This window comes from Zerene cesonia, chromosome Z, assembly GCF_012273895.1.
Source record: "Zerene cesonia ecotype Mississippi chromosome Z, Zerene_cesonia_1.1, whole genome shotgun sequence".
In the NCBI taxonomy this organism is placed as follows: Eukaryota; Metazoa; Arthropoda; class Insecta; order Lepidoptera; family Pieridae; genus Zerene; species Zerene cesonia.
The window spans coordinates 2,507,785-2,520,185 of NC_052122.1; the positions used below are offsets into that span (position 1 = coordinate 2,507,785).

At 32.6% G+C, this 12,401-nt stretch overlaps 1 protein-coding gene across 2 annotated transcripts in view; it reads left to right on the plus strand.

Annotated features, from left to right (window-relative positions):
* The window catches only part of LOC119835864 (discoidin domain-containing receptor 2-like), a 125,228-nt gene that overhangs the window by 58,670 nt on the left and 54,157 nt on the right, over positions 1–12,401 (plus strand). For both annotated transcript variants that reach the window (XM_038360917.1, XM_038360918.1), the window contains exon 2: positions 6,062–6,346. In XM_038360917.1, coding sequence (XP_038216845.1) covers positions 6,067–6,346 — 280 coding nt within the window. In that variant the 5' untranslated portion in view covers positions 6,062–6,066. The remainder of the gene's footprint in view (positions 1–6,061; positions 6,347–12,401) is intronic.

Genomic DNA, 12,401 nt, shown 5'->3' on the forward strand with positions numbered 1-12,401 from the left:
AATCACTGTAAGACTTGTTTATATGCCAATTAATTACACGGTAACGATATACGTGTGTACACATTGACAGACACATGATAATGAAATTCAATACAATATGGAATTTAATAAATTTAGGTAACTATATTACGTTTGTATATTATCTGGGTACGAATATATTAACAAAAAATAACAAATTATCCGTTGACAAATGATGAGAGCTTAAGCGTAACAACCTCAAAATTCTTGGTTCCTTGCCCATTTAGAAAATCAATATGTGGTAGTCGAGCACGCTTCGGCATGAATTGGGCCAGCTCGCACCGGGGGAGTACCACACCCCCACAGAAGACCGGCGTGAAATAGCGTACTGCTGTGTTTCGTTCGGTGAGTGGGGGAGCCGGATCCCCTTATCCTTTTCCTTACCCTTTCCTTTATTCCGCTCGTCAATCCTTTCCCAGTCCCTTAACAGATTAAAGTCGGCAATCCATTTGAAGAGGTGTAAGGTCTGCAATCGATCTTACTCCTCTTCCAATGTTCATGGGTATTGGTAGCGCTTACCATCAGGCGACCCACCAACTCCATTGGCGACAATGATATAAAATAAAATAAATCAGTTCTGAAACCTCTACTTCAAACTCCAGGAATAATAATAGGAATTCATAAAAACGTACCACTCACAAGAATTTTTCATGTATACGATTATAAAAAACCAGCTTAGTCCCGCGGTTTTAGCCACGTAGTACAAGATGTTATATATTCTTTGGCTCATCCTCAATAAATGGGCTATCTAACACTGAAAGAATTTTTAAAATCGGATCAGAAGTTCCTGAAATTAGCGCGTTAAAACATACAAACAAACTCTTTATAATATTAGTATAGATTACGTTATCTTCGGTTATAATGAACCTAGGAATAACTACATACTGTGAGTTATTATTTATTCAAGCCTCTCTCTGGAATTGATTGGAAAAAAATGAAAAAGGTAGTCCATGAGGGAAAAGGTTGATGAGAAAAATCGATCCATGAAACAGCTGTAGAATGCATCCGTACCATTCCTAATTACGTCGAAAGAATGCCTCATAGCTACTTCAGATAAATGATCTACTTAATGAGATGAAATCATTAGGTATATGTCACGAAAATGAATTATATGGAAGGACTGAAACTATGGTTTGATTTTACTAAAATATAAGTAAAACGTTTACATATTATGGAATGAAATCGATTTATTACATTGATATAGAAACGTTAATTTGGTATTAATATTGATAATTAGGTTTTTTATATTTTATATGTATTTTTTTATTTATCATTTTATATAATATTATTAATGATGGACAACCGCAACACATCTTCTATAGTTCATAAACACAAACTTCTGTATAGTTTAAATTAATATATGTATTCGTATTTTAAAATTCTTTATTCTCTCTTCTTCCACTACATAATCTCAAACATGTCAGTCCGGTTGTGGCATAAGCAGAATAACAATAATACTGATACTTTCAAATTTCTCTGGAAAAGTATATAAACATATAGTTGTATATAAAAACTTTTATTGCAAAAGCTCGCAGCACGCTCATGTTCAAAATTAAAATTCTTCATTTTTACGAGCCTGAGTAAATTCCAGCTTCAGGTTTTTAATATATTTTGGATGAAACAGTTTTTGATGATATTGCCAGGTCACGGTGGTTATTAATATTTTTATTATCTTTATTACATTTTTTTCCTGCATTCAAACTTCTGTCTTGCCATAGAACTTGTCCTTAGAAAGTACGTAATACGAGTACACTCTTTAATCGACGTGATGTTTCATGTAAAAATAAATATATTCAGGAGGATTTAGGAGGAAAACATGGAAACTCAAAGGTTCCCCATTAAAATTAAATTAAATATACGAACGCGTTGATACTTAATAAACACAAACACACTACGAAATTTTCAAACATCTAATATTTCAAAAATATGTAAGCATAATAATAATAAAACACTAGGATCCATACTCGTCTAGGTTATGCCCCCGTCGCATAACGTGGAGGCGTCACCAATGTCACCATTTGCATTTTATTGCTAAAGTTGCTGGCCGCAAAACGCCTATTTTTATGGTAAAGTTATTCAAATGCACGGCGGTGTCATAAATTGAAAGGGGTAGCGTAGAGGCGCTAAAAGTTTCCTACGAGTGTATCTAAAACATCTGCTTGCTTCACCTGATGCCGCGGGCTTAAATATTCAACTGCAATGCATTTATTTTTTGACTATTTTACAAAGAACATAATACTTATCAGAAGGATTAAGGATCTGAATTTAATAACTGTCAAAATGTTGTTAAATCTTGGTAACTTCTAAAAACGCAGACTTAATTATTACAAAAGCTTTAACACGTTACTGCTAAAATAGATTACATCCTCACCTCCAACTATGATTTTTTAATTAAAAAATAAACTCGTGTATATTACAAATGAAATATTTCCAATAATGCACCTACACAGAAGTAATATTTTCTACAAATGCTGGTAACTCATTCCGAGAGCCTGAAGTAGGCATTCCATTTATCTGCTCCAGTAAACTTTGCATGTAGGTAAAAGATTAACTCTGATTTATTGGTACAAAATCAATGTTCTAGTGCTCTCATATATCTATTATATTACTGTCCTTAAAAATGCATACGCTTGGATGATTTGTTTTATGGAACCTTAAAGAATCTTTATCAATATTTTATATTCCCGCGCTCTGAGAACTAAAAACGTTTTCATATTTGATATAAGAGTAGAATAGTTATACACAGTAAAGGTTTTACTTAATTTAACACTGATACTTTCGCAATCACTAAAATTTAGATGGATTAACGCCAAAGAGGCAATAGGTTAGCACGCGCCTACCCTGTGGCAGCTGTCAATAGATCGACGGCTCAGTCGTGGCGACAAATACTAGCCTATTCGGGGTTATGTAAATTTTTTATATTATCAAAATTACAAAGAAATTAAATATTGCCAAATTAGAATGAGTACGCGAACACAAAATTATTGATTCTTTATAAATTATTAATTTCTCATTTTGATAATATACTTATATAATCAGTGGTCCGTCAAATGCTTATTTTCATAATTTGTAATCTAGGCATAGTGGCGCGCCGTCATATAATACATACAATTTTTATGTCCTAGGCAACTAAATTGGTGGTGGCGTTTGATGGTTAGTCCATTACATACCTAATTCATATAGTTCAATATGCCAGAATGTACATTTCTTACAAAAATAAGGCATAAAATTGTGAATTAAAAAATTACAGTATACAATTTTTAACGATTATTGTTAAAAAATGTTTATGAATTTTATGGCCTCTTTAAAACTCCGACCTAAAGAGGTTTGAAAAATGAAGAAAAGTGGTTGATGTGGTTGTAAAAAATTATGATTCTAGAAACTTCTGAAGGACGTTTTGAAATCATTAAACAGTAATTGTTACTATTACTCAAGAACGAGGGGAAAGTTGTTAAATAATTTTGTTTGTTAGATCGGATCTAAAAAAATGTTGCATCCAATTAAATCGGACGAGTGAGTTATTCGAATTAAATATACAACTTCATTTAGAGCAATATAATCCTATGTAAAAAGTTAATGATAAAACACCTCAAAAGTAAGTAAGCCAGTAGTTATACAAATTTGTTTTACAAGTCTTGAACTCTTTACATCATAAATTTACTGAAATAAATTTACTTATATTTTCCTGATCATAATATATATGCATATAATAATTCAATAAAAATCTGAAATTAATGAAAGGTACATTATGTTTTATTTCAACTCAATTTCCTTTCTTTCAGGGAATTTAGAAAAATCCAAAATCTAAATTTACATCTCTTCCACTCTGCGCTGATAAATATTATATGATGGTTATAAACACCATTTTAAACTACCAATGTGAGTTAATTCGGCATAACATAAATTTACTAGGATATAAGTATATTCGCCTACAACTATCGTAATATACTCAACACATAATATCGATGCCTATTAATGTACCTACTTCAAATACCGAGCCCAAAAGTTTAAGTTGGGTTCGAAACTTTATCATGCCCAGCAGGTTATTTATCTAAAAGCATTTTTGTGTTATAGACAAAGTTTTGAAGGAATAATTTTGCGGAGAGAAACGTCAATCGTTCCAAATTGTTTGACACGGGCCGGCCGCTACCACTCACTGTTATGGCTATCGAGTTTTCATTATACCTTCTAAACATTCTCCTTTGATGTTCAATACTCAACCTGTCCAAAATAAAACTAGTAAATCCTAAACAGATTGAATGTGTTTTTTACTTTTATTTGATGTTTTTTCTAGAACATAGACAACAAAACCTTTGTAAGAAACCTTATTAGTTAGTAAGTTTTTTGATATACGCATCAAAGTCTGATCTACGATAGATGGTACATAATAATGTGCCGGAATTAATCATTTATACTTATTACAACTACACAAACTCTTTCAAAATCGTCTTACTACTCAATAACATTAACAATAATGTAAAGTCATATGAGAAGGAATATATCCTACTGTTTGGAGTCTCCTAAGCAGTTTACAGCCATGTTTCCAGTACAGCATTCAGTCTATTGAATTTACAATGACATCGGACTTGACGACCGCAACAAATGTCTACACACCGCTGGGAAATACCTACCTGTGCTAGCAAAAAAACAAATTATTGATATTATTTTCATAAATATAATAATGCTTGATATAAAATGAGGCCGCGAAAAATTAGTATTAAAAAGAAGTTCTAATTTATAAATGGAAATCCCAAATTAAAATTGACACCGGCATTTAGAAGATCTTAAATAAATTCATAGATTTCTCAAGGGATGAGGACTGAAAGTCTTGTGGTAAACGTGGACGCTGTGTGCGGACCAAGGTAACTGTTTTAACCGTATTTTTATATTACACTTTTTAACGTCTAAATGAAAAGTGGAGAGGCAATTATCGTCTTAGTTGGTTGCTGAAATGGAATATTGACACTTTTGCAAACAAGAGGTTTTTCTTCAATTCTCGCCTCTGCTTCTATCCTTTCGCGTTGCCTACAAATAGAAAGATAACAAGCAGATATAGAATTACACAGGGAACAATTGTACGAATATCTCATAAGAAATTGTAAGAGTAACAAAAATAATAAATAAAACCATCTACCAAAACTTGTGTGCACACTGCACGAGTTCATTCATTTATATACACAAAACTCGAGACACTTTATTTAAACTCGATTAATTCACCACCCATAAAAACAATAAAAGCATTCACATATAACTCACTTTTATCGACATTTATCACGACATAAACTAATTCGCCACACTCATATCTGATTTGCCCAACTATCGATACTGCCAAATAAATTTATTACAGCACTGTATAAAGTCGGAAATGTATCAGAACTGGCGTAATGGAAACCGGGCGAGTAATAATAACTTTGACAGTTATAACCTCTACGCGTAGTTGTGCTTAACAAAACTTTGACACTTCCACTATGTTCATGATACATTATTGTGCCACTTTGAATCTTTAAATACCTATTTGAAATTCATCTAGTAGTGGATTTGTGGAAGTGTGGGAATTTGACGTGAGAAACGCGAAACTATTTTACTCGATATAACTCCATGAGCGTATTTAAATGAGTTCTAAATCTCACTTTTCATAAACTAGTTAAGAAGACGGTGAAATTTAAATATAATTTACTGTCCCAGTTTTTCAAGCCTAGAGAAATACATTTCCACATTATTGCTATTAAAACAGTGTAAAACAAGAACGGTCTATTGTACACAATTTGTTCAGAACATGATTCCAGCATAAAGAACAATACAATATGCTTGCCCATTGACAACTACACCTGGCTTCGTATTAAAAATAAAAAAAAAACTGTAAACTTTTAGATTCCCTCTTCATAAAAAAGTAATAGGTACAAAAGAACAATTGTTACGAGACACTTTTATAACGCCTTACTTCTGAACGATATGATTTCAAATATACATTAGGGATAGGCAATTGAGCCGAAATTCATGATTCAAAATTCTGACTCCAACTCACATGCTACTTTGTTGACAGGAAAGATGTGGCGTTTAGCGCCACTAGTGATTCGGCTGCTAGCCGTATCACTGGTGGCGATTGCCCTGGCTGAGAGCGGCTCGGACAGCGGCACATCTGTGGTGGCGCGCGGGCAGGAGCGGCCGGAGCGGCCGATGCGAGCTACAGGCCCGCCGCGCCGGCAGGGCCGCAAGAAGCGCCGCACCACGACAACGACGACTACCTTAGAACCGGAAGATGACGACTACGAGCATACCACACCGACAACTACGACTACTACTGTCGATCCACGCCTCTTCGACCATAGTAAGTCAAGCTTCCATTAACAATTAACTACTCTAACTCAAATTTCACCGTGACACCTGGTGCTGCTATCGAGTATTTCCATAAGAAAATAAATCAATAGCCATTTCAAGGTACAATAAACTCATTATAATCTACATAGGTCTGAAACATAATTGATTAAAGTTTGATCTTATAATATGTACGCGTAATCCAACCACTTCGCTCATTAAAGTTATAACAGCACACTATTAAGTATTAATTTATAGATGAAGCACTTTATGTAACTAACATTCTATATTCACATATTTTCTAACATAAAAATTAATATAAAATTGATAAACGTTCTCATATATGAGATTTAATTACAACTCATCGCCGAAGCATCAATAATATAATAGACTTTCACAACGTGATAAGCTTTTAAAACGGTCTACCCTAATTGATATGAACGATAATTATAAATCTAAAGACTTCTGGCTAAATGAAGTGTCCATATAATAAATGGAGAGTTCGATCATCGCCCAGCAGAAAATTGTTTTATCAAGCGAACTAATACATTCTAGTCTAGACTGGCTAATTGATGCGAATAAGTTTCAGGATATATTATTGTTATTATCCTGTACTAATCATATTATGAAAAATAATATCAACACGGTACTTTAAATAGTATCTCTATAGTATTTTCTTGTGTTTGGTATCTCTATCTCTATGCTGCATCTAAAACATATGACAAAATATTATGTGAATATTTTGTGATTGTGAAATCAAAACTATGGAAGAGTAAATGGTATTTACATTTCTATAAAAGATTAATCATTGAAAATACATTTCAATTGTTTTTGCAAAACAAATAACTGTTACCTTTTCATATTTCCATATCTGTCTTCATGCAAAATAATATTTGTCCGCATAACATATAAATCCATAAAGCGTTTCGGGCGTGAAAACGTAATAAAGTTACTTTCGCTTTATATTCATAATATCAGCATGGATTTATCCAAAGCGGTCAGAAAGCTTTAAATATAAATAATATTAAAATGAAATGCTCGTTACGTCGTACGTGTTTGCCTCATTACCTGATTAAGGCGGACAGGTGACATAGTAAATATTATAATTTACCTTACAGATAACGCTTTTCCAAAATAATGCGTTAATTTTTACCAAAATTTGGAAATTAATTCACTTTAAAGTTTATACCGTTAAATAAATCACTAAAATCAAAATGGACGTAAATAATTAGTACTTGATATAAATAATTTGATTAAATTTTAATTCTTATTATGGTATTACCAAAACGGATATTGCAGTAAAATACTAAACGACGTTAAACCTATAACCTATCATAGTTTTATTAATTTAATTATATAGACAAGAAAAGTAAAACGTTGCTTCTTTAATTCAGACAGTCTATCTGAGACCAACCAAGTAATAGTCAACTATTCGAAATAGAAACATATTGTGCAAGAAATTCCTCAGGATTTCACGTTCTAAATTTAAAATCTTTCAAACAAAAATATTCACAATTGAAAAATTGATGTTACACAATACTTGATAAAGTTTTCGCATGCAATTGAAATTCGGTTTCCCAGGACAATTTCACGATGCCCTCGCCTTGCGACCGTTAGACGCATAGTTCTACAAGGGTGGCTCAAGGAATGTCCCGGACGTGAAGCTATTCCACTTGTTTGTTTCCAGCAGATACTCACGTAATTTGTGATACTATGGGATCATTGGAGTAATGTGGGAAAAGGATGGATTATATCTTATAGTGCTTATTAGTTTGCGGTTTTAAGTACATAAATAGATTGCTTAAATTATTTTAATATTCTTATGAAATCGATTGGATTTTTTTTTCGTGAAATTTATATCTGTATCTTTAACATTAATATTAATTCTAACTGAGTACTTTAGAATACAAGACACATTTTATTGAGATCCTAAAATAGGACAAAAAACGTAAGATAACAAAGAACCGAATTCTATCTATTTTACTTTGTTTGGACAGAGATTTTGGGTGAAGCAGAGTAGATAACACTTTTTTGCTTATGTAATCTACATATATATTACAATAAGTATACGAACGATATAATACTGAAGAGTTTGATTGTTTGAATGCGATAATTTCAGGAACTGAACCGATTTCAAATATATTTTCTACGTTGATTAGGTATATACGCGATCCTTGAGTGACAGCAGTTGTGACCCACTTTCATTTTATCTTTGACCATGCGACTACGATAATCATGCAGTTAAAAAATAGTTTTTAAACAAGGCTTGTTTGTACTTAAGTACTACGGCGGACAAGAGTAGACATTATAAGTGTCGATACAACAACTGCTGATTCACTTTATCCAAGTCCATTAAAATAACATCGGTACGGCAATAGGTTGGGTATGCAATCATTTTTATCAAGTAACATTCTCTTTTCCCTCATGTATACAATCACACATTTAATAAACGTAGTGTTTGATCGAATTAGTATTATATTATATATATTTTAACAGTTAGTTAAATATTTTAAATAACGCCATTTTCAGAATATGTATTTCGTGGAATGATTACTTATCAAGATATATTTTTTCTTATTGAGATATTTGTCAAATTTCTAAATTCAATTTAAACATTATAATTTGTCTTTAGTATTTTGTGAAAACACTAGTATCCCCACACTGTTACGTACACGATCTTAATTGCATGAAGCCGACTTGCATATCCCATTAAAAATAATACAAATAGAATGTGAAAACAACCAGAGCAAACCACGTTACCGACTCTTAATTACACATAGCCGAATGGGTTGAAATGTCAAACAACCATTTTATTAAGACCCAAAGCATTCTCTCGGTTACTTAGAAAAGTCTTGCGGAAGCCTAGACAACGGTAAGGTAAGGGGTCTCGGTCGGCTGGTGGAGCACCCAGCTAGGTGGAGGGGTCGGGTCGTCATTTCACGCCTCTTGAGCGCGTATCGAAGCAATATTAGGTTTATTAGATAGATGGGTCGACGAAAAACCGATTTTTCATTCCTTCTCTACGTTTTTACCTTTTTTTGGCAACACAAAATAAAATAACCTTTTCATAAGCTTGATGAATACTGTTCTCAGTATAACAATAGCGCGTCAAATACTTTTTATAAGATGCAAATTGAAAAAGTTTTAATTATCGTAATATTTGTGTTTAAGTTTTTCTTTATTTTCACTAAAACTGTATTTTAATTGATTAATTATTGATAAATGAAAGCTTCATAATAAAGTAATGATGGCGTCACAGATGAATTAAAATTCATTAGTCGTGTAGTTTTCCTACGCAAACAAAAACAACGACGAAATACTGCAATGTTGTGAAAATAAAAATTTTAATTAAAAACATAGAACTTGTTAAGATTTGCTCAAGACAAAGTAATTATAAATTAAGTACAGTTCTTAACAAACCATTAAAAATAACCGCAAGCTATTCATGCAACTGGTATTCTTTAAACTTTCCAGGTTTAAAGTGCCGTTACCAAGAATTTCTTTATTTAATTACTTATATATAAAAAATGAACAAAGTTTAATTTTTTAAATTTCATACTTCAAAATTTTAGTAATTTCTAAAGTTGTAATAAATAATAAATCGATGTTTTATCACCATGTGAATTGAAAACCTTAGCGATATACAATAAGAGAGGAAACACTGTTCAATATTATTTAATAATTCCAAAAACAGCTACAAAATTTGGTACCCACATTTCAAAAACGATCGATCGTTATAATCTCCTACAAAATTCCCTTTTACCGCTGGCGTCAGCGGTATTTGCGAATATTGAGGTTGGCGAAACTGTGTCAATATTTACCTTGAATTAAATATTATATAACTCATTGTTAATTTAAATAGAGAAATCTCTTGGGGAGTATACATATATAAAATATAAGTAATTTTGTTTAAGTTTCGTACACTATATATACCGTTTTCTAATAATGCCTACCTGTGATTTGCCTTAGAAAAAAATCTTTAGTTATGTTAGGATTGTGTACCTATGTTAATTTGTTTTAATATTTATTTTTTACTTATGCTTTCATGTGTTATTCACCAATAAACAATTTGAAGGCCTCAAAACTATTACACAGTTTTAACATACCAGTAATGAGCAAACATTTTCAAAAACCACTTTATGGAAATAACGTTCGATGATCTTATTATAGATAAAGTATTGATATTATGCAACGAAAGACCCGAGTAATATCCATAAGAACAGCTGGTCTGCTTGCTGATGCAAAGCCTCGGCTCTCCATTGATACCAATATTGTATAACTTAACTTAAGCTACTGGTATTGTTCGGATTCTATCTAACACGGATTATACCAAAGTACTGCGTATTATACCTACCTACTTACTTTTTGTGTATATATGTAATAGCCATGAAACTATTATAGCGTTAATCTATAACTATTGTGATAGTGAACAACGTTACAGTCTTAGTTCGCATAGCAAACAAATAATTAATTATTATTAGTAACAAATGATTAAATAAAAAGGATAGAAGTAATAAAAACCGTCCGAAGTCCAAAACTCCATTAGCTGGCCACAGATCTTTCCATAAGAATTCGTTTGCGACAGCTGCTTCTTAAACCATATCACATACTGTGTGATATGGTACCTTAACTCATATTTATACATAAACTACCCTACCGCCTCTTTAATAACTACCCCCTGCCCCCTAACTTTCTCAAAATCAAAAATCTTTACGTACGCGTAATTTAAAAGATCTAAGTAGAAACTGAAAGACAGACAGTGGTAATCGACTTTATTTTTCACTACACTGTGATAAAACGCATCTAAATGATGTAATAAATTTAATATATTACACTTAAAAGAGGAAAATTTTATGACCACTCGAAAACAGCCCGTGTACGTGACAGTGATGATAATGCTGTCATTTGAAATTCCTACCCCGTAATATAGCAATGATTAAATTAATTTTAAACTGATATTAATATCAAAAAGGCTTTTTGGATTCGGAGGAAAAATCCAAACTCAACGATTTATGTATCGTTTGGGCGAAATTTATTTTCGTATCTCCTGTGAATTTACGGTTAGGAATACAAACGCCTAATGAACCTTAACACCTGATAGATACTTGATTTATATTCGGCTTTGTTTATAGCCTATCTATTAGTCGTGTGGCCCCATTTATGTACAAAGTAAATACCGCTACACAAGCATTAGGGATGTCCATTAAGTCTAAATGTGAAACGTAGTCTGGCTTATGTTCTATGAGATGCCGCTCTGAACACGAAACAAATATTGCATATTTACGGTTACAAACATTTGCATGAATATGTACAAATTACTATTGATATAAACGTCGCATCTGGAAACGTTAAATTGATTTGAAAAATTGGTGTATGGTAAACTTCTTCTTGTAAGGAAAGGAAAACTTTTAAGCAGAAATTTTATATATTGTTCCCAAGAGTATTTGGCGCTATGCCATTTTTGTCGTAGCCGGTGCCTAACCACGATGAATGTTATTCTTAAGAACCGTTCGGATGTCGTTTACATTTGGCAAAGCTATCTAACTAATAAAAATATTTCTTTTCGTGATTGTGATTCGGTGGATAAAGTCGTTCCACTATTCTTGAGCGTTTTTCAATCTACCTCGTACGATTACCTTACGTTTCTCGATCGTTCCGGAACTTAGTCTCGAAGTTATTTTTTATATGTCGGTAAAGAAGCTGGTGGGTCGCCTGCTGGTAACTGGTGCTTCCACAGCCTATGAATGTTTCAGAGGCGTAAAGCCTTTGCAAATGACTTTAAATTATATTGGCTAAAGGAAGGCGTTGATGGGGGAAAGAAAGTAAAGAATTGGGAAGGGTTTAGAAACGTGCATGGACCTCCATTAGCCATCACATACTACCATTTAACGCAGATCTTCTGTAGGCATGTGGACTGTGGTACCTCCCCGGAGTCTCGAGTCGTGTTCATGTCGAAGCATTCATACATGTGTTTTAAGTAGAATGAATTAATATAAAAATTAATATAAACAGAAATTAACAATAATATATAGACAAACGCTTAAAAAAATGAACAGTTGTTCAACAAT